Source organism: Cnephaeus nilssonii (assembly GCF_951640355.1).
Source record: "Cnephaeus nilssonii genome assembly, chromosome: 5".
NCBI classification, from domain to species: Eukaryota; Metazoa; Chordata; class Mammalia; order Chiroptera; family Vespertilionidae; genus Cnephaeus; species Cnephaeus nilssonii.
The window spans coordinates 36,573,697-36,597,869 of NC_137076.1; the positions used below are offsets into that span (position 1 = coordinate 36,573,697).

Below are 24,173 nucleotides of genomic sequence, written 5' to 3' on the forward strand. Positions count from 1 at the left end.
AGTGACTGTAAATGGGTATGGGTTGTGTGTGTATGTGTTTAAAATCTTCTAAAATTGGGTACTGGTAATGGTTGCTCATTTATATGACTATACCTTAAAAACCACTAAAATGTACATTTTTACAGGGTAAATTTTTATGGCACAAATGCAAATTATCCTATATAATAAAAGCTTAATATGCTAAGTGTCCAGTTGTCCAGTTGGCTGTTCAACCAATCAAAGCGTAATATGCTAATGATATGCTAAGGCTGCTCACCCACTCACTATGACGTGCACTGACCACCATGGGGCAGACAGTTGACCAGACGAACAGTCGCTATGACGTGCACTGACCACCATGGGCAGATGGTTCGACTGGTAGTTTAGCTTGCTGTTGGGGTCCGGCTGATCGGGACTGAGCAAAACAGGCTGAACACACCCTGGAGCCGTCCCATGATCCCTCCCTGGCTGGCCAACCTTCCATGTTCTTCCCCAGCCCCGATCATGCATGGGTGGGGTCCCTCAGCCTGGCCTGTGCACTCTCACAATCCAGGACTCCTCAGGGAATATAGGAGAGCTGGTTTCAGCCTGATCCCACAGGCTAGGCCAAGGAACTCCACAGGTGCATGAATTTGTGCACCAGGCCTCTAGTATATCAATAAAGCTATTATATTAAAAATAAATAAAATATAAGTATCTTTAAACATTAAAATGTTTATAAGTGGGTAAAAGCAAATAATAATAAAGCTATATAAGATTTTCAGTTAATAACAATGAAAGTATGAAGAGGAATTCTAAAAAAGCCAGACATTTTTGGAGGAATTAAAGAGCTAAAGAAAAATATATGAAACAGATTATAATTTTTATTTTATAGATAAGCAACTAAAGCTAAGTTAGAAAAGCACTTGGCCCAAGGTAACAAGGAAATTCAGTGCCAATGTGGGGACCTAAATTCAGGCTAGTTATATCCAATGCTAAAAATATTTTTTTGGTCTTGAAGTTTTATTTTTTAAATTCTGGTGTCTCAGCAAGTAAATATATTTTTCTTATTAAATCATATTTCTAGAACACAAAAAAGAAATGTATTAAAATTCATCCTTTAAAAATATTTACACTTCTAACATTTTTTTCTTCAGGGCATTAGTAAGGAAAAATGCATACTAAATATTCCATATAATTAGAATTTCAAAAACATCTAGAAAATTACTAATAAAAATGCTTTGCAAAAAAAGAGAATACTAACAATCATAACCACAGATTACAAAACTGCTACTGTGAAACACTTGTTTGCATTTTTCATTTGTTTTGGACATCTAATTCAGGAACATCTGTTGCAATAGTATCTGTTCACTATGAAAAATAATCTTTGGTTTGAAAACAGGCTGAATTGGTATGTAGACCATTTGTCAGTTCTATCACTATTGAATGAAGGCAAATTCATCACCCTGGGTAAAAATTAACCACAAAAATATTACCATTCAAATCCCACTTTTTCTGCTTCTATGTGTTTCAAGATTTTTTTACCCTCCTACTTCTACAAAGTTATCTGCTATAATTTCCACACAGTCAAATTCTACAAATGAACTGTGAACTGATTTCAAAGCTTTGTTAAATACCCCCTACTCTATGAACATTTTCAAATCTTCTCATGCTTTCCATTTTGAAGTAATACATTTGAATTCCCACTGCATTTCTCTTTATTTCCTTCAATATTTTTAGTCTATGTAATACTAAGAATATTCGTATACATCTTACATAGTATATAGATTGTAGTTCCTCTAGGACAAGATTTGTTTCTTATTCACATGTGTATCCCAAGAAATGCATAAAATGGTACATAATTATAAACTATATTTGCTGATGAATAAACTGTTTGGAAAAATAATTTGGAGGTACTTTTATAATTTGACAAGTTGATATAAAGAACTAAGAGAAAGAATGAAATAATTAATTAAGTGCTTCAAATAATTTCATTATTGGGGAAATTATCAGCATAATTTGGAGAAAAAATGAGAGTCTAAGAGTTAAAATAGTAAAAATAATAATATATGTGGATGATATTAATCTTATTTATAAATAAGTCATTCTCCAGGGCACACATATAAACTCAAAGGTTACTTTTAGCTGGGGAAGGAATATGTTTGACCTGAAAAGAATATTATAATCTAGAAATCTTAAGTAATTTTATAAAGCAAGAATGGGTTAAAAGCATAAGGATGGAATCTAAGAAAGGGAGAACTAATGAGCAGAGGATATTTATGCATTCATTCATCCATTCATCCACTCAACAAATATTTCCTGATCACTATGTTTTAAGCACTATGGTAGACATACAGATGCACATTGCCATTGCCTAATCATTAGGCCCTAATGGGAGTATTCAAACAAAGGCAAACATCAAATTATAACTTAATCCATGAAAGGAATAAATACTGATTTAAAGGTAAATGGGAAAATTTTGTTAGAGAGAGAGGGAGAAGAAAAAAAAGAAAAGAAAAGGAGGAAAAGAGAAATATTTTTAATGCAGGAAGGAATTTAGACATAGGAAACCCAAGAGGAAGATCAGAGAAATAATGAAATAAGAAACAGCTCATGTGACTGGAACATAGTAGAAAAAGAGGGACTAGTCAACAATGAGGCTGAGGAGATTGTCAATGGAAAATCAGAGCCTTCTCCGCTCTGAAGAGGAATGTGAATTTTAATCTGTTACAATGGAAAGGCATTGGAGTGTTTCTGGAATAGAAGTGGCACCATCTGTTTTACATAGTGGCTGTACCCAGTTTACATTTCCACCAGCAGAGAATGAGGGCTCCTTTTTCCTCACAGCCTCTCCAACAGATATTATTACTTTTCATGTTGCTAATAGCCATTCTAACAGGTGTGAGGTGGTATATCAGTGTAGTTTTGATTTGTATTTCCCTAATATCTAGTGAAGTTGAGCATCTTTTCCTTCAATAGATGATTGGATAAAGAAGATGTACATATATACAGTGGAATACTACTCCACTTCAGTCACCAGAAAAGATCAAATACTGCCATTTGTGACATCATGAATGCTAAGGGAAATAAGTTAGACAGAAAAAGTTAAAGACCATATGATTTCACTCATTGCTTTTAGATATAAAAATAAATGCAATAAATTAATAAATAAGATAAATAAACAAACAAAAACTGATAGACACAGACAACAGTATGGTGGTTACCAGAGGGAAGGTGATGGAGAGTAGTAAAGGGTAAAGGGGTCAAATGCATGGTGACAGAAGATGATTTGACTTTGGGTGGTTGGAACACAATGCAATGTACAGGTGATGTATCATAAAAATTTACACTTGAAACCTATCTTGTTAACCAATGTCACTAACAAATTTAATAAAAAAAAGTGGCATCATCTGATTTATTAAAATAAACAAAAAAACTTGATATTAACAATGGAGGATTAATCAAAAGGAATAAGAAAGCAAGCAAGAGAAACAACAGGAGGCTGTTGCTGAGATCCATGTGAGAAATTTTGTATCCTGAACAAGGAAATGGGGATAAACTATTGGATATTTCTACCACTATTCCTAAAAAACAGGGTCACCTGATCAGCTTAATGTCATGATTATTATAATCTGCTCAGTAAGTAAAACCCTATCCTATCTAATAAAAGAGTAATACGCAAGTTGACTGTCACACCAAGACACAAGATGACCACCCCCATGTGGACACAAGATGGCCACCACAAGATGGCTGGCAGGGGAGGGCAGTTGGGGGAGATCAGGCCAGCAAGAGAGGGCAGTTGTGGGGGAACCAGACCTGCAGGGGAGGACAGTTGAGGGGGGACCCAGGCCTGCAGGGGAGGGCAGTTGGGGGCAACCAGGCCTGCAGGGAGGACAGTTAGGGGCGACCAGACTGGCAGGGGAGGGCAATTAGGGGTGACCAGGCCAGCAGGGGAGGGCAGGGGAGGGCAGTCAGGGGCAATCAGGCCGACTGGGGAGCAGTTAGGCATCAATCAGGCTGGCAGTGGAGTGGTTAGGGGGTGATCAGGCTGGCAGGCAGAAGCAGTTAGGGGCAATCAGGCAGAGGCAGGCAAGCAGTTGGGAGCCAGCAGTCCTGGATTGTGAGAGGAATGTCCGACCGCCCACCAGGATCAGGCCTAAACGGGCAGTCGGACATCCCTCAAGGGGTCCCAGATTGGAGAGGGTGCAGGCTGGACTTAGGGACACCCCTCCCCCGTGCATGAATTTCGTGCACCGGGCCTCTAGTACAAAATATAAATTCACTAGGCTCATGTACCTAATGATAATATCTCTCACTGACATAGGATTAATTCTTCTCTACCTGATTTATGGTGAACAAGTGAGTTTCTGATTAATTCCTATATTAAAACTTTTACTCTTCCAGAGTGTTAATTCAAAGATATTAATATTCTTAATTACTGCAAAGTTGTATTACTGTCTGTAAGTTTTCAAACTGGCATTTTGATTTATACATAAGCTTTTGATGAGATGGCTAGAATGACCTAATGCTACTGAATCTAATCAACTCTCAGTAAACTATTACTAACCCCACATTGCACTGACCTCAAACAAGTAAATAAGTCCTCTATAAATAGCAAGTAATTTGAGCAATATATACAAAATATTGTATGTTTAAGATCATTGGTAGTAACAATTGAGCATATGAAAATAACTTTATCATTACATTGAAACTGATTTACTTCTCTGTAGTTTAGGTAATATGCATATTATTAAAATTTATTTTAGAGAAAGAGAGGAAGGGAGGGAGGGGAGAGATATTTGTTGTTCCATTTATTAATGCTGGTTATTGTATGTGCCCTGACAGGGGATCAACTCACAACACCTTGGCATATTGGGATAATGCTTTAACCAACTGAGTTACCCAGCCAGGGAATATGTATATATTTTTGAGACAATAGTGGAAATATACCATTAAAGATAGCTCCATGGTAGTGGACATAATACTACACAATAATCCGGAAGCACCGAAGTCAAATTTGATATCTTCAACTTGCTGAATACAAAAGGTTATAATTATCACTTAACTGCTTTGTGCTACAATTACTTCTTCTGTAAAAGGAGAGCATTAAATATGAGGAAAATTAATATCCAAGACAGCCCTGAAGTCCCACATCTTGTAAAATGTGAAATATAATCCATTAGTGCAAGAAAGAAATAATAAAGGACACAAAGAGAAGAGCAGAGATTTGGCCATATCAGAATCCAGCTTAATTTGGCATGAATGAACTAGTCAGTTAGTCATTACCCATAGAATAGTCTTTTCCCCCAAAACAAATTCATTCACCTACTGGTCCAAACAGGACTATTATTCTCAAAAGAGTAAAATTTACAAGAATAGAGACCACAAATATGCATATGCATGAAATTTCATTTCGACCTTACATGGTAGGTGCTATGCTAAATAATGGCCATTATCTTCACTGTAGTGAAGTCAAATAAACAAGGAGGATGATAGTTTGTCAGAAGTAATTTGAAGAAAATAATCATGGTGCTATGAAAAATGAGTAACATGGGGATTCCCGTTACCTTCTTATATTTATATCTAAGAAACTGACTAGATATATCTTAATTTGATAAAGTATAATACTCCTATGCTTTCATTTTAATGAGAAGAAATAGCTAAAATCATCCTGCCTGCTAAGCTATCATATAACTTATTAGTAACTATCCAGATAAATGTAAACATAGACTTTTAAATATCATATCATCCATACATTTGTTTACTTAAACATTGATTGGTTGTCTTCTTTGGGCCAGAGGATGAATCTCAGAGGTCATTTAATTCAATTCTCTCAATAAATAAATATTTTAAAGATATACTAAGTAAAAATATTTTTAAAAGTAGATCAATTTTCCAAAAATGCCCAATTACTTAGTGGTGAAACAAGGCAAGAAATCCAAGCCTTCTTGAAATAGAGTAAGTTTCACTTTTATTATTATTATTATTATCTGTGTTTTTTAAAACAATCAATGCTATTCAAAGAATGGCCAACTAAAAAGCATTTGTACTTCATTAGTTTTCAAAAGACTCACTGAAAAACTGAGTTAACTAAAATTGTATGAACTTTCTCAAGATGCAAATATTCATGGGCAGGATCAGTGATATTTCTTATGGGCTTCTGGAAGTTTGTGATTTAAATAAGAAAATGAAGATGTGAAAAGATGTCTGCTAAAGAGTAAAGAGAGGAGTTTTTTTGTTTGTTTATTTGTTTTCATTATCCTCATTGGAGAGGGTTGGAAGGTAATGACTTCTACTCTTCCAGTTAAATAGATTTACAGGGTAATTGATATGTTAATTGCTGTTGGAATCTAATTTAAAAGAAAATAGAGAAAGAGTAAGAAGGCATGTAGTTTAGTTATTGAGAAAGTTATGAGATTAAAATAGGACTTTCAGAAAAATATTTGCAGGAGTTTTGGGAAAAAGTTAAGGTTGAAGAGGTGAGTGAACATTTTGATCCTTGTTGATAGTAATAAAAGCCACTGTAAAGATCTAACAGTAGGTTTTAATTTTTTTAAATTCCATTATTTTGACACATGTGCACGCGCACACACACACACACACACACACACACAATTTTCCTTTTCAGTCTTCCAATCCACATCCCCATGTAAATGGTCAAGATGGCAGGGGGAGGGTGGAGGAGAGAGAGCAGATAGAGAGATGGATGACAGAAGAGGTATAACAAATGAATTAGCGGTCCTTCTTACTTGACCTTACTGTTAGGTTATGGAAAATATGTAAGAAGAAATAGTGGGTAGCTTGTGTCTCTAAGTAGCCATCTCTTTAGATTTCCCGACTTCATCTTTTTAGAACCTTTATTATGACTGAAGGAAACTCAACTCACTCTGGTCAATAATGCTTCCTGGCCAGAAGCTGGCCAGGGTTAGGAGAGGATTCCAGAAGCAGCGTGTTCTCCTGCCCATGCACCACATTCTCTGCTCTTCCTTAGCCCTTTCCATAGGCTTAAAGCTTACTCTTACATTTCCGTGTAAGGTCAACGACATGGGGTGACAGTTACTAAATTGTACCTTTTCTCGGAAGTGAACAATGGATGGCCCCTCCAAAGCGATTCTGCTAACTAACCCACAAAAGCCCCTGATTCTCCCAGGCTTAGCCCTGAAGCTTCCTTCCCCCAACACGCTCCAGTCGCCCTTAAGGCTCTGCATCAGTTACTCCCTGCTTTTTTAAAAAGGCTAAAGTGCTAAGCACCGCCTACCATCATGAGTGGCTTGTCACTCTGTCCCGCTGTGCGGTTGTGATTTGCGGGCAAGACAGTGTCGTCTGGCCCCGCCCCGCTTCCCTTTGCCGCGCTAGCGGTTTGGGGTCTTACCCAAAGGTGGAGAGTGAGGTTTGGGCCGGCGGCGCTTGGAGCAGGTGGAGAAGCATTTTCTTTCCGGCTGTTGCTGCTGTTCTTTCTTCAAACGTGGGTCTGAGTCAGGAAAGGACAAGCGTTCTTTCTTTGCCGCTAGAGCTCCAGTGAACTGTTGCCCAGAGCCTGGGCACTTCATACATTTCATCTCACCCATTATTCCGCTTTCACTGTGTAAATCACCTGCACATTTGTAACCCTGTGCATGTCCCTCTGCTCAGTGCTCAGAGAAGGGTAGAAAGAGAATTTCAAAGGTTTGAAAGGCAGACAGGGCCTCCGCTGACCGCGGGGAGCTGTCTATGGTGCTGAAGCTTTCCAAGCGTTTGTCTCCACCACTACACGGAGTTAGATTGCATATTTTCATTCCAGGCTTTCTCGTTCCCCCATGCCTTGGATAAGACTAATTTCAGGATCGTGAATATCTCTCCGTATCATGGCCCACGTGAGACACTTTCGGACATTAGTTTCGGGATTTTATTTCTGGGAAGCAGCACTGTTACTCAGGTGAGTCTATTTGTATTTAACAGTTGGAGAACTTATTTAAAAAGCCTGTGTACTAGAATGCAACCACCTGTTATTGATGAAACCAAGAATGCAATTAGAAATTGACTTGTTGAGAGCACCCCTTAAATCGTATTATTTTATGTCTAAAGTACCTAGCAGTCTATCTATTGAGACCTCTGAAAACATGTAACTTTGCTCTATTTTCTGAAAATAATGCATTTTAGTAACTGTCGTCTTATATTAGTAGCAACTGAGATTACCCTGAAAAAGTTATTTCCAAAGCCAAGTTTTTCCTTCTCAAATTGCTATTAGAGATTCCTTTTTCTAAGTAAATTATAAGTTGTGGGTTACTCTCTTTTGGGGAGTTAAAAACATTTACTAATTAGAAATGGAACATTACCAACTTTTAAAAGGAAAACAATTAGAACATAAACATTTACTAACCAGAAAAATTCTGAACATTGTTGATATATCCAGAGATTAAGGTAAGTGAATAAAAAAATAAATAAAGAAGTGCTATTTCTAATGAGCTTAGTTCAGGTAATATATGGAGGCAAAAACATAAATAAATCATTTGATATGTTATATGTCAAGAATAATCTTCTTGGATAAAGTAATATAATAAAAAATCCATAGAATAATAATATTGCTCTATGACATGTCATTTTCTTATCATGTCCAGTCATATTTGGTAGGCCTCATTTTTTCTTTTTAATTATTATAAAGAGGAAATGAGACTAGGCAAAAGATTAGATAATTTAATTACTATTCTTAATTGAACAATGTATAAGCAATATATTGCTCATATAGATTTTTAAACCATCAATATAGATTTCATTTTATTATAATTTCCATCTATGGCTCACAAGCTTTACAAGAGGATTTAAGTAAAAGTAATTAGAATAAGTTTTGTGTATACTGATTTCTATTGAAGTAGTAAATATTCTTTTCTGAGTTTCCAGGTCAAAATTTCATCTTTGGACACCTTAGAAAAACATAATGTATTTAATAAAAGCTAACTTACAGAAAGCTATATTATTTTGATAAGCCTATAATAATAGGGGCCAGTTGTGAAGGTTATCATATTATGAAATTATTGACTTTTTCTTAAGGGGTTGAACCACTGCAAACCAGAATATTTTCAGTGAAAATATTTTAATAAAACTCAGTAAATTTTTAAACTTTTCAGTTATCACAGATTTTATATATAGTGATCAAAGCAAAGAGTATAGAGCTTTTTTACCTTTATGGAAATTTCATGGAAAGGAATTAATGTTATAAGAGAAATCATAATAGCTTAGTTAATAGATATTCAGATTTAGGAAGCTTAATGTCAGTAACTAAAATATTTTGGTCAATGTGGTCAGATTTGTATAATGGCAATTCACCATATTTGTTATAATACATTCTTTTCTGTTTTGTTATAATATATTCTTAGTTATGTATTCTTCATCACTATAGAGACTCTGATTTTTGTTGTTTTATTGAATTTCACAAAAATTGTATTTCAAACTCATAATCATGATTATAAGAACTTATCTTCATTAATATTAAATACATTTAGTTAAAAATGTTTTTATGAATACTCCAAAAATGTAATTCCTTGAAAAACACATACCCAATATAGAAGTTTAATCAATATGTGTATTCTTCATCAAGTTTTTTTTTCTCCTTTCATAAATTGAATAAGATTTCTATATATCTTAGACTAGTTTTGAATGAGAGTAGCACTTTTTTATTCATTTACCTTCATCATTCTATGAAGAACTTTAATAATATACAGAAAAATTAAGTATTTTTATTTTCAGTGATAGCCCTTGAAAGAAAATTTTCTAAAATAAAGAAAGTGAAGCTCCCTCTACTGAAAATATTTTATAAAATAAGTATTTTTATGGAAATTGTTCTTTGTTCACTAAGTCTATTTGTGATATACTGAGCAAAAAAGAAACATGTAAACTTAAAAAAGTAACAAAAGTATTTAGTATTAATTCACAAAGATATCTTTTAAATTTAAAAATATTCTTTCCAGGTTGATTTGGAGGCAAAAATATATAGAAACCATCAATATTTATAATTAAACTAGGGGTCCAGTGCATGAATTCGTGCACCTTGAAAGGAACTGTGGGCCACGAGGTTGCAGTAGGCACAGGGGCGGGTCTTGGCCCATCCTCCCCACCCCCACCTGGCCCCTCCCACTGCAGCCCCCTGGTCCCCTGTCTGCCAGCAGCCCTGCTCCTGCTGCCGCCACTCCAATGCACTGATGGTGCTGGCCCTGCTCAAACCCGCTGACAGCGTGAAGCGATTGGGGCCAGCGCTAGCAGTGGATGTGAGCAGAGGCTGCTGCCCTGATCACTCCTCAGGAGCAGGGGGAGGTGGAGAAGCCCTTAGGGGTGATCAGGGCCAGCAGCCACCACTTGCACCCACTGATGGCGCCGAGTGATCAGGACCAGCACCGGGCACCAGCAGCAGGTGTGAGCGGTGGCTCTGGCACCGGCTGTAGGTGCAAGTAGAGCCTGTGCCAGCAGCAGGTGTGAGTGCCGGGTGGGACCGCGGCACACAGGAGCAAAAAATTTTCAGTAACTACCAGAGGTTTGCCCCGATGACGGCGACCGGTGCACGCCTTGGTCTGGCATCCCCACTCACCTGCTCCACCATCCTGCCTCGGCCAATGCCTGCCATGTTCCACACATGCCCCCTGGTGGTCAGCACACATCATAGTGATCAGTTGTTCCGCTTTTTCTGCCATTTGGTCAATTTGCATATTAGCCTTTTATTATCTACTAGAGGCCTGATGCATGAAGATTTGTGCAAGAACGGGCCTTCCTTACCCTGGCTGCTGGCACCGCCTTCGCTCCGGCCTGAGCCGCCTTTTTGCTCCTGCCAGGAGCTGCCTTTCTGCCTTCCCAGGCTGCCCAGAGGCCCGGAGTGGCTGGGCAGCCATGGCGATGATGCAAGCATCCCGCCCTGCCCCCAGCCTCTCGGTGCCTGCATATGCAAATTAACCCGCCAGCTTTGTTGGATTAATTTGCATACTCACTCCTGATTGGCTGGTGGGCATCGCAAAGTAATGGTCAATTTGCATCTTACTCTTTTATCAGTGTAGATAATAATAAAAGTGTAATATGCTAATTAGACCAGACAGCTGAACAACCTTCCAGACGTCCTTCCGGATGAAGCTGCAGCAGCCGGGCCAAGGCAGAGGCAGTTAGGGGCAATCAGGCAAGCAGGCGAGCAGTTAAGGGTGATCAGGCAGGCAGGCAGAGTGGTTAGGGGAAGTCAGGCAGGCAGGCAGGCAAGCAGTTAGGAGCCAGCAGTCCTGGATTGTGAGAGGGATGTACGACTGCCAGTTTAGGCCCTGCAGAATCGGGTCTAAACTGGCAGTCAGATATCTCCTGAGGGTCCTGGATTGTGAGAGGGTGCAGGCCAGGCTGAGGGACCCCCACCCTCATGCACATACTTTGTGCACTGGTCCTCTGGTATAGGATAATTTATGATTACAAACTTTTTTTCATAGATTGTAAAAGATTTTTAATTTTTTAATTGAGATACAACATACATGCAGAAAAGTGTACAAATGACAAGTTCAGTATAAAGTTTCACATAAGTAACACAGTCATGTAAAGAGACCATGATCAAGATGTAGCATTGCCAATGTAACAAAAGCCCTCACTCCGCTCTCTGTCACCTCAGTATTCTTTCCCAGGAACTGTTTTTGCCAAAGATAATTGCTACCTTGACTTTTTCAACAATGAATATGTTTTCCTTGCTTTTGAACGTTATACAAATACTCATTTGTGTCTGCTTTATTTTATGAACATTATGTTTATGTGATTTTTCATATAGTTCCATATAGCAATAGCTTATTTATTTTCATTTCTATATGGTATTCCATTATATGAAGACATCACAATTTATTTGTTGTTTTATGATGGAATATTTAAGTATTTTTTAGGTTTTGGCTAGTGCTGCAATGAATATCCTTGAGCATATCTTTTTGTGAATACATTCATTTTGGGGACTGTATGGGTTGGGTCCAAGTCTTTCCCTAGAGCAAAAATTGTTGGATCAAGGGGTAGTTTAGTATATATACTGCCTAGTTTTAGCTTGAGTAGATACTGCAAGTTTTCCAAAGTAGTTGCATCTATTTATACTCCTGCCAGCAATGTTTGAGGGTTTTTGTTGCCATTACTACTACAAAATATGATCAGTGAAATATTATTTTTAAAAGTTTAGCATTTTCTTAGGTTATTATTATGAGCCCATAAATGATATTTTAGTTATTTTTATCTTGGAATAATTTCTACTTTTTAGTAAATAAGTTTTATTAAGGCAAAGACATCAGAATAAAAATATTTTCTACTATAATACAACTAGAAGTATTTATTACCAGAATAAGTCTGGTATAAGAAATGTAATTTTAAAGGGAATTATTAAAAAGCATAGTTCTTGTAATAAAAATAAATGAGAAGCCTGGTTGGTGTGGCTCAGTGGTTGAGTGTTGACCCATGAATGTTCAATTCCCAGTTAGGGCACATGCCCAAGTTTCGGACTCGATCCCCAATAGGGGTGTGCAGGAGACAGCCAATTGATGATTCTCTCTCATCATTGATGTTTCTATCTCTCTCTTCCTCATCTTCCCTCTCTCTGAAATGAATTGAAACATATTTTAAAACATAAGTGAGAAAATTATGTAAACAGGCATAAGAAATTTGAATGCCTTATTAGTGAAGTTTTTAAAAGTTTCACACTTTGCTCAGATATTGCTTAATTTTGGCACAATTCTTCTATGGCTTTTGGATTCTAATTTTCATATTAATAAAATAAAGAACAAGACACCAGTGTCCGGATTTCTTTGAAATGTAGATAAGTGAGATTATGAAGAGCTTGAGGAACAAATTTCAAAAATAGGGGAACTGCCAAAAATTTTTATTTAAATTAACTATTTTCACCACTTACAATTTTATTTTCATCTTTACAGTTTGATGCCAACACAGACCTGCCAGACAAATAAATTATGGTACATCTATCAAAAGCTGAATGTGTGAATATCAGACTTCATGATAATCACAAATAATATGTTTTCTTGGTTTACTTCAAAATTTAAGAAAAACATTTTTGGCACAGAATTTTTTGTTTTTGCTTTTGGTATGTTTTAGAGTATGGAGAAACCCCTTTTAGTGCTGGCTCTATTTTCTTATGTAAAATATTAAATAAAAATATACTTCAAGGAATTAACATTACAGTATCAGGATTCTATATAGGTTTTTAATATGCTACACATAACATATACTTTTTCTCTTTGTGTCTCTGGTGATACATTTTCCCAAATATAGAAGGATCGTGGCCCAGTTTTCTAGTCAATGCCTCAAGCAGTTTGCCTTGCAGATTCAGAAAACAGCTTATACAATATGTCCTCTTGTATATACTTTTTCTTTCCCTTGACCACACAAGTATCTACTGAGGCAACTCAATCAACAAATATGTGCTTCATAGGTAATGTTAAGCAATGGGTACAGTTTGCCTAGGAATGATTGAGAAACTACCATCTTTCGTGACATGAAACTTAGAGTCTAGTAGGGAAGAAAATACAAAGGGCCAAGTGACAAAAGAAAAACACAGCAATGTTTAGGGAATGTACATTGGGAAGCTACCCAGAAGGCTTGGTACTTGTGCTGGATCTTCTAAGATGCTTGCTCCACATGCAGAAATAAGATATAGAAAATATTATATGCAAAGGAATGATATAGGCTTATAGTATGCTTAGGGGATGGTTATGGTCAAATTCAGTTGAGGGAATTCCAATTTATGGTTTAAAATCATATTTTAATGGCAACAACTGTTGAGCTGGCTACAATAATACACCTGCAGAAATATGGAGGAGTTACCACTTGCTTTCACAATGGAATATGTGTAAAATTTAGAAGCATATAATTTAACTAGAGGCCTGGTGCACAAAATTCATGCACGGGGGGGGGTGTCCCTCAGCCCAGCCTGCACCCTCTCCAATCTGGGACCCCTTGAGGGCAGTCGGAAATCCCTCTCACAATCCAAGACTATTGGGTCCCAACCACTCGCCTGCCTACCTGCCTGATTGCCCCTAACCGCTTCTGTCTGCCAGCCTGATCACCCCCTAACCACTCCCCTGCCAGCCTGATTGACGCCTAACTGCTCCCCTGTCGGCCAGATTGCCCCTAACTGCCCTCCCCTGCCAGTCTGGTCACCCCTAACTGCCCTCCCCTGCAGGATTGGTCACCCCTAACTGTCCTTCCCTGCAGGCCTGGTCACCCCTAACTGTTCTCCCCTGCAGGCCTGGTTGCCCCCAACTGCCCTCCCTTCCCAGCCTGGTCACCCCTAACTGTCCTCCCATGCTGGCTCAATTGCCCCTAACTGCCCTCCCCTGCTGGCCTGATTGCCCCTAACTGTCCTCCCCTGCAGGCCCGGTTGCCCCCAACTGCCCTCCCTGCTGGTCTGGTCACCCCTAACTGCCCTCCCTTGCCAGCCTGGTTGCCCCTAACTGCCCTTCCCTGCCAGCTTGGTTGCGCCCAACTTCCCTCCCCTACAGGCCTGATCCCCCCCCAACTGCCTTCCCCTGCAGGCCTGGTCACCCCTAACTGCCCTCTCCTGTAGGCCTGGTCGCTTCTAACTGTCCTTCCCTGCTGGCCCAGTCACCCCTAACTGCCCCCCCTTGCCAGCCTGGTCACCCCTAACTGCCCTCCCCTGCGGGCCTGGTCACCCATAACTGCCCTTCCCTGCTGGCCTGGTCCACCCCAACTGCCCTCCCCTGCAGGCCTGGTCCCCCCCAACTGCCCTGCCCTGCAGGCCTGGGTTCCCTGCAACTGCCCTGCCCTGCAGACCTGGGTCTCCCCTAACTGTTCTCCCCTGTAGGTCTGGTCACCCTCAATTGCCCTCCTCTGCCAGCCCGGTCACCCCTAACTACCCTCCCCTGCAGGCCTGGTCCCCCCCCAACTGCCCTCCCCTGATGGCCTGAACACCCACAACTGCCCTCCCCTGCTGGCCATCTTGTGGCGACCATCTTGTGTCCACATGGGGGCAGCCATCTTTAACCACATGGGGGCAGCCATCTTGTGTGTTGGAATGATGTTCAATTTGTATATTACTCTTTTATTAGATAGGATTATAACAGGATATTTATAATTATGGCGAAGGTCTTGTATATTGGCTCAAAATATTTTTGTAAACTCTTCTCTTTCAGAGGTGCAATTTACCTCAAAATTGCAATTAACCATAAGCTAGCTAATAATAATTAGTAATAGTAAGAACTATGTAAATAAATAACAATAAAACTATAGGGAGAAAGAATAATCTTCTTGTTCTATAATTTGGAGACCATGTTTGAATCTTTCATCAAAATAAGACCTTCTGTCATATTTATTTCCCCCCTTTTCTTTAACTCTATTACATAGATCTTATTTTCTAACAATTTTGAAAAAAACAATTAAAACAAAATAGTTGTGGATTACCCAAAGATGGCCTTTATGACCTTTTAGAAGAATTATTGGATCAACTAATTTTTATGTTTTTTTCCTTAATTTTTCCATCGCAGTTTATAGTCAATATTATTTTGTATTAGTTTCAGGTGTACAGCACAGTGGTAAGGAAATCATATACTTCACAAAGTGCTCTTTACCATATTTCCAGTGCCCATCTGGCAACATACATCCTATATAATAAGAGAGGAATATGCTAATTATCCATTATGCCATGAGGCATAACGACTGACCAAGTAATGACCAGATCAAGGATCTGCAGGAGGGTGGGACAGCGAACTACAAGCGGGCAGTGGAGAGCTACAGGAGGGGGCAGGGAAACAAGCTATGAGGGGGAGAGAGGAAGGGGGGCTGGGGGAGCTACAGGAGTGCAGGGCAGTGAGTGGAGAGCTACAGGAGGGTGGTAGAGAGCTACTGGCACATGGATTCGTGCACAGGGCTACTATTAGTATTATAATATTGTTGACTATATTCCCTATGCTATAATCTATACCTCAGTGACAATTCTGGAACTACCAATTTGTACTTCTTAATCCTTTCACCTTTTTCACCCAGCCTCCCAATAACCTCCCCCTGGAAACTGTTAGCTTGTTCTCTGTATCTATGAGTTTGTTTTTATTTTGTTTGTTTTGGTCTTTAGATTCCACACATAAGTGAAATAATATGGTATTTGTCTTTCTCTGTTTGACTTATTTCACTTAGCATAATAGCTTCTAGGTCTTTTATGGCCAAGTAGTATTCCATTGTGTACCATATATATATTTATCTACTCATCTATTGATGGTCACTTGAGTTGATTCCATCAACTTAAGTTGATTATATGCAACTATCTATATATATAAAAAGCCAGCGACCAGAATGCCAGAAAGAGTGGAACGACCAGAATACCAGAACAAACAGTGGCTATGATGCTCACTTCAGCCAACCAGCCCAATCGGGGGTGGGGCTGGCCGGCCAACTGCCCACGGCCCCTTCCTCCTGCTGGCCCCGCCCCCAATCACCCCCCCCCCCCCCGCCTCTGATCGAGGGCATGGCCTGCCAGCCAACCTCCCATGTCCCCTCCAGCCCAGGGTGGGCCTGCCAGACCCCACCTGTGCACAAATTTGTGCACTGGGCCTCTAGTTGTATATAATGCTGCAATGAACATGGGGGTGCAATTATTCTTTCAAATTAGTGTTTTGGGTTTCTTCAGATATATACCCTGAAGTGGACTCACTGGGTCATAAGGCAGTTCCATTTTTAATTTTTTTAGGGAACTCCATATTCTTTTTCATAGTCGCTGCACCAATCTTCTTTCCCACCAACAGTGCACTAGGATTCCCTTTCTCCACATCCTCACTGACACTTGTAGTTTGTTGATTTATTGATGATAGCCATTCTGACAGTTTGAGGTGATATCTCATTGTGTTTTTAATTTGTTTTTCTCTGATGATTAGTAGCATTGAACATCTTTTCATATGTCTATTGGACATCTGTATGTCCTCTTTGGAGAAGTGTTTATTCAGGTCCATTGTCCAATTTTTAATTGGATTATTTATTTTTTTGATGTTGAGTTGTATGAATTTACATATGTTGGAGATCAACCCCTGATCAGATATATCATTGGTAAATGCCTTCTTCCATTCAGTGGGTTGTCTTATTGTTTTGTTGATGTATTTTTGCTGTATAAAAGTGTTTTAGTTTCATGTATAAAATATGGTCTTTTTCAACACCATCAGGGAATTTGGGTTGTTTTGAAGAAAAGAGGACACTGAACTTAGTCTGGAGTGATTTGAGTTTGAGATGCTAGCAGCAGATCTTGACATCTTGCTATCAACTAGGAATGCAGAAACAATGCTTAACCTGTAGATTTAACAATCACAGTGTTATGAAGGTGATCATATTTTTGCAAAGAAAAAAGAAAAGAAGACATATTTATATGTAATTGAGAACATTTAGAGCAGGGCACAGAGAAGAAGTACTGAGAGCCCTGAGCTGAACTGTGGAGTTGAGATTGATAAAAAAAAAAAATGACAAAGGCACAGATTTATCAGTTTTATCCTTTCAATCCCAAGGACCTGCTCTTAATCAATAGCATATATCTTTCTATCACTTTTCTATAAACCCCTCCAATGCTCTGATTTCAGCTAATCTCATAAATTAGTCCACAATCATAAATAATACATTTTATTTACTTACATGTTCCTAGGAGATTTCTGGGAAATTATTTTGGAGGACATACATCTTTTACTTTTCCTTACTTCATGAAGCATATATAGTGGTTCCCCCTTGATTTTCCCACCAAAACTGTCTCTTATCCTTGTCCATGTGATTATCTTTTTACTTGGATTAACCATACTTATTAAAAATAAATTCATATGTAGGTAAATGTCTATATGGAAACGTGGATTGTTTGTCTTTCCATACTAGGAAAATGGTATAGTTGTAGCTTTGTTTTGCTTGGGAGAATGGATCAAGAGGAGAGACAAGTGAGTAATCTTCAGAGAACTGGTTCTAGAGTGAAGGCACTGTTTAACCACAAACAGATAGTGTGTGAATAGTTGTTCAGCTACACAAAATGAAGCTATTCTACCAATTGCATGGCAACCACACATATTTTAAGAAAAGAGAGTTTGAAATCCTTTGATGATAGAAGAGAAAACAGTGACAAGAAGAAGAAGAAGAAGAAGAAGAAGAAGAAGAAGAAGAAGCAGCAGCTCAATCATGGTGAATTCCTGAATTTCTTTTAGAATTTCCATGCTTGATATACTTTCAGGAGGAAGTATTAGTAGCACCTCTCAGACAATTTAATAATGCACAGTAGTAATAGCATTGGTACAAATAGAAATAGCATAAAATCTAAACATTATTAACACGCTGTGGAAATAATTTATTGAATGGAATAACTTTCAATTCAAATGATGAAGAATTTTCTATGAGTGCATACAAACATTTGCCATAACCAATTGGGAATTTTAACTAGCCCTGGGATATTTCTGATACCATTATACAACCATTACCGACATAGGATGATTGGGATGACATTAGAAGTAACTGGTCCATCCAAAATCCTACCTATATATGAAAATGTCTCAAAAATATCTATAACATGTGGTCATCTCATGAACTTTAAAAATGTTCCAACAACACTAACCTGTTTGGCTTAGTGGATAGAGCGTCAGCCTATAGACTGAAGGGCCCGGGGTTCGACTCTGGTCAAAGGCATGCACCTAGATTGTAGGCTCATCCCTGACCCTGACCGGGCACGTGAAGGAGGCAACCAATAGATGTGACATCAATGTTTCTCTCTCTGTCTCTCCTCTCTTCCACTCTCTCTAAGAAAAGAAAAAAATGTTCCAACAATAAGGACTTCTTTACCTCAAGTGGAAAATATTTAGCAAAATAAAACATCATTCTATTTTCTCCTGTCCAAAGTGAAATTCAAATATTTGTCTTTGTATATTTTATTATTATTATTTATTAATGTTTTAATCTCTGCTTAAAATGACCATTCTGCTTGTGGAAAGTGTGTTTATTTGAGCATGATTTGAGCTGATAACCTTTTCCATGTAGTTGCTCCATGCATGAAGCTTGAATGGTCCAGTTTCAGAGTGCCTATGGCATTCTACCTGAACCTCTATAAAAATGACTACATTCCAGGCAGTGTGTGAATAGAATATTAAATGTATATATCAAATATTTATATACACATATAAAACTATATCTTTAAATCAATACAGAATTTTAATTACCTACTTTTTATAAGATCACTTCACTGGAAAGAGAAGACATAATTAAATGACCAACCTAAATAATAATTAAATAAATAATGCATATTCTCAAAGCATAATATATGAATTTCTATTATTGCACCTATCACAGTACTAGGATCATAATCACTGACACATGTGTAATTCTCTAGCTAAATTGAGAACCATTGACTATCACTGAATGTTTATTTTTGTCTTTTATTCTGTTTATTTACATACATTTATGTTTTAGGTACAAGTGACTCAATGAAGGGTGGTTGAATAATTTTCTTTTTTTGCTGGCAATTTTAAAAAGTGTAATCATGAATAACTACCCACAATAGTAACAATTATAAATATTGAGAAAATAAACATTTTTAGGGATGGAAAGGAGTATATATTCTTTATAAGGAAGAAGGGAATTTAAGCAGACCTTAAACAGTTGAGGGAATTTGAGTGGGCAGAAGAGAGGGAAGAGCATTTCAGGCAGGAAAAACATTGTTAGTAGAGGAACAGGCCAGTTTCCATGTGAAATTGGGGCTACAGAAGTTTTCACAGAAACATTTCTACCATGGGACCCCACATTTTTGTCTTTTTTTCTAATAAATCATGATTTATGTTGTTTTAGGACTAACTTCCTAGGAAAAGTGTATATGATTATTGTAGGGTGTTAGAAAAAAAATCAGCCAATGTTTATTAAAATAATAGGTTCCTCTGTTTAGAAACAAAATGGTTCATTGTCATTATTTGATATGAAGGGAAGAAAATATTCAAATGTGCTTCTTTATATTCACTTGTTCTGCTAATGTCAATATACATAATTTTGTTCATTTGTATAATTTAAATGTGTTTTTTCTGTGTATTGGAAATTTGAGGACTGAAACTTAAGTATTGATATATTAAATAAAACAAAAACCCAAGAAAAGAAGACATGAATTTTCATAGTTTTATAAAGAAACTATTACATTTCAGGCAAGGGAAAGAAGAATGGCACATGTAATCAAATGTTGACTTTCCCAAACTTATGAACAATATATTTTTATAAATTATGTTTTATTAAATAATAAAATACCCTAAAATGCATTGGTGACATTTTCCACCAGTTCTTAAATCTTTTATTTTTAAGAACAGACTTACCTCTAGTCTATTAAAACATGAAGGGACCCAACTTTGTATAGCATATCCCACTGCCTATTAAGAATGAATGAACCGCCTGTATCCTTAACTTGCCTCTTGTCTTATTTATTGGAAAGAATAGAGTTAACAGAGGATTATATAGATAAAACTATTAGAAATCTTGTTTCTACTTTAGGTTGTTTCTTTGTAATGATCTTAAAGAAGATTATGAAGTCCTCCTCCCCTCCCCTTTAAATCCTTGAAATTTAGGGCATCTCTTTCTTCCTACAAATCTTAAATCAAGTAAGAACCACCCAAGACACTGATTCTGATGCAGACCTCAGCTCATGCCTCCTGAGAGTATAGCAAAGAATTGGGTTTTCTGTGAGCCAAAATATTGTCACCTAAATAATAGCATGTGGACTTAAAATTTTGCTCTACTTTAAAAGGCCAAAGTGCATAGCATTCTCTGTGTGTATAGATACAGTTATATATGTTAATGTACAGCAAAGATTACACTGGAAAGATGTATTGATATGGAAAAATATTTAAATTTCTAAAATAAATAAAAATTCAAGTTAAAAATATAGTGGTAAATATAGGATGAGATTTATACCTCTACAGGAAACAGCTAGTATGTTTAAAATGTTTTCTAAATTAGCTTTTCTTGAATTCTGTCTTCTCTGTGCATGCATTTGTGTGCACATGAGGAAACAAGGACTTTGGAGAAAGAAGGCTCAGAGGCACATCTCAGTTTTGCCTTTGAAAGGCTGAATGGCCTTCCTATAGAGTCTATAGTATAGACCAGTGGTCGGCAAACTCATTAGTCAACAGAGTCAAATATCAACAGTACGATTGAAATTTCTTTTGAGAGCCGAAAACAGACTTCTGCACATGGGCCACGAGGTTTCAATCGCACTGTACGTGTGCGCCTGCACGTGGTATTTTGTGGAAGAGCCACACTCAAGGGGCCAAAGAGCCGCATGTGGCTCGCGAGCCACAGTTTGCCAACCACTGGTATAGACTGAGTGACTGCATTTAATATGCTACTTAAGAAATGTAATGTGTAGAGTAGTATCCATCCACAGAGCATAATTTTTTATAACAGCCAGAAATGTGATCATCTCTGTTTAACAAAAAATATATACTTAACATTATAGCTATAATTTTTCACTTCCTTTAATATTAGTAGTTCTTAGTCCAAAAAGCTATTTTCCCCCCTAAAATCCATTATAGTGATAGATGTGGGAGGTATTGTGTCAGGGAAATAAATAAGGGATGAACAGACTAACCCTTTATTACTGTGTTAGTTCAGATTAGGTTTATTTGTAAGTGACAGAAGGTACACAATAATATTGGTTTAAGAAAGATTTATTTTCCTTTTGAAAGAAAGAAAGGAAGAAAGGAAGGAAGAAAGAAAGGCAATGAAAATAAACAGACCAAGTCTGGAATGGAAGTTTACCAATCCATTTTTTTAAGAACCTATTTTTTTAAAAATAATTAATTTAAAGAGATAGAGGAGGAAGGGAGGGAGGGAAGGGAAGAGAGAGAGAGAGAGAGAGAGAGAGAGAGAGAGGGAAATATAGAAATATAGATTTTTTTGTTGTTGTTCCACTTATTTATGCATTCATTGGTTGACTGGGTGGAGATTCATTGGTTGACCCACAACATTGTCATATGGGAATGACACTCTAACCAACTGAGCTACCCAGCCAGGGTGCCAATTCTTTCATCTTATTGTTTTGCCACCCTTAGTGTGGTAATCCAAGATAGATGCTCAGATTCTAGTCAGCACAGCTGCCTTCCAGCCATCAGAAAAGAGAACAAGGTTTCTCCTTAAAGTCACTTCTAAGAGGTTAAAGATTTCCCAGTTTCCTGGCAGCATTGTGTGTCCATGTGGCCAAATTCTGGCCACTAAGAGGTAAACAGAAGTGGCAAGTACTTGGAAATGCTTTCAGAGGGATGTCCAGTAGCTCTAAGTCATGTACTCTATTCCATGCTATGGAACTCAGTCTAACTGCAGCAAAAGGGAACTGTTCTCAGTAGGAAAAGAACATGAGCAGATCATGTTTCAGAAATATCACTAAAGCCCAGCTGGCATGGCTCAGTGGTTGAGCATTGACCAATGAACCATGAGGTCATGGTTAGATTCCCAGTCAGGGCACATGCCCTGGTTGTGGACCCAATCTCCAGTAGGGTGTGTGCAGGAGGCAGCTGATCAATGATTCTCTCTCATCATTGATGTTCCTATCTCTCCCTCTCCTTCCTCTCTGAAATCAATAAAAATATGTTTTAAAAAAAGAAATATCACTAAAGAAGTAATATGGGGATCTTAGAAGAAAGTATGTTGACAGTGGGGAGGAGCCAAACAGGCATAAGGGAAAGGAGTGCATAGTCAACACAACAGGGCATCCAAAACTAGAGAGAAGGGAGTAGATATGAGAACTAAAACAAAACAAACACACAACTTGTCCTTTAATTGGAGGTGAGAAAAAAATGAGAGAATTGTCTAGGGCATACTTATACCTTTAGCAACTGGGTCAACATTAGGATCAGGACAAGAATCTACACTAATAAGAGGGTAATATGCTAATTAAACCGGGAGACCTTCCGGACATCCTTCCGGACAAAGCCATGGTGGCAGGGCCGAGGCAGAGGTGGTTAGGGGCAATCAGGCAGGCAAGGGGGGGGGCAGTTGGAGGCAAGGAGGCCGGCAGGGAAGGCAGTTGGGGGTGAGCAGGCTGGCAGGGGGTGGTAGTTGGGAGCGAGCAGGCTGGCAGGGGGGCCAGTTAAGGGTGATCAGGCCAGAAGCGGGGGCAGTTGGGGGTGATCAGGCTGGCAGGCAGAGTGGATAGCGGCAATCAGGCAGGCAGGCAGGTGAGCGGTTAGGAGCCAGCAGTCCTAGATTATGAGAGGGATGTCCAACTGCCAGTTAAACCAGCAGTTGGACATCCCCTGAGGAGTCCCAGATTGGAGAGCGTGCAGGCTGGGCTGAGGGACATGCCCCTCCCATGCATGAATTTCGTGCACTGGGCCACTAGTAGAACATAAAAGAAGAAGAACAACCATGTAGAAAAGTATCATAAGTTCCAGATATGTGTAGGGAAGGTGATGCCTAAGAGATATATAGTTAATGGAAAACTTCAACATAGAGGTGGGAAGACAAGACCTGGGAATGGATGAGACTGGATGACTAAAATTCTGTGGCAGAGCTTTTCAACATTTTTTTTTACACTTAAGCATACATGGATATTTCATCCCACCTGGGATAAACAAACATGCCTGGTGAGTCACAGAGCCACCAAGCCTGACTCTAGCTGTCCCAGGCTCCATCTCACTGCTGGCTGAGCTAGGAATAACACAGCATACCTATAATCACTGTGGTATGCAGATGTCAAAAATCCTTCCCCCTCTTTGAGGGCATTGCTACTCAAAATGTGGCCCCCGAACCAGTAAATAACCATCACCTGGGAGGTTATTAGAAATGCTCAATAAATTCAATAAAAATTTTTAAAAAAGAAATATAAACTCTGAATTCCACCACAGACTTCCTGAACATGAATCTTCATTTTATCAAACCCTAAGCATATTCAGGTTTGAAAAGCACTGTTTTAAGAACATCGACCTCTAAGGGATGGGAAGAATAAGAGGTACTAGAAAAAAATAGGAGGTATGATAAGAGAAAAAGGGGAACACAGAGCATGTCACAGAACCTAAAAGAAGAGTTTCAGAAATGAAAGAATGATAAGTAATGTCAAATGCCATAAAACAAAAAGAATTATGGAAGATTATCAGAAGTCTTCTCCAGTGCATTTTTGCTATAAAAATACATGTACAAATATGTTAGCATAACACTGAATGGTGAGGCAAAATAAAAGAGAAAATATAGGTTCCTTTTTTCAAGAGGCTACTAGTCCTAGAAGGGGAAGTAATGACGGACAGAGTTGA

The 24,173-nt window shown here is 38.3% G+C and overlaps 2 protein-coding genes across 3 annotated transcripts in view; one reads left to right on the forward strand and one right to left on the reverse strand.

Annotated features, from left to right (window-relative positions):
- Positions 1–7,526, reverse strand: part of ADAM29 (ADAM metallopeptidase domain 29) — a gene marked incomplete at both ends in the record, with an annotated part of 54,578 nt that extends 47,052 nt beyond the window's left edge. The window contains one exon of the mRNA XM_079770244.1: positions 7,331–7,526. Coding sequence (XP_079626370.1) covers positions 7,331–7,526 — 196 coding nt within the window. The remainder of the gene's footprint in view (positions 1–7,330) is intronic.
- A 270-nt stretch (positions 7,527–7,796) lies between these two features.
- The window catches only part of GLRA3 (glycine receptor alpha 3), a gene marked incomplete at both ends in the record, with an annotated part of 130,059 nt that continues 113,682 nt past the window's right edge, over positions 7,797–24,173 (forward strand). Inside the window, one exon of one of the 2 annotated variants that reach the window (XM_079773365.1) lies at positions 7,797–7,873. In XM_079773365.1, the coding sequence (XP_079629491.1) occupies positions 7,803–7,873 (71 nt within the window). The remainder of the gene's footprint in view (positions 7,874–24,173) is intronic. The other variant, XM_079773364.1, reaches the window with a different exon arrangement.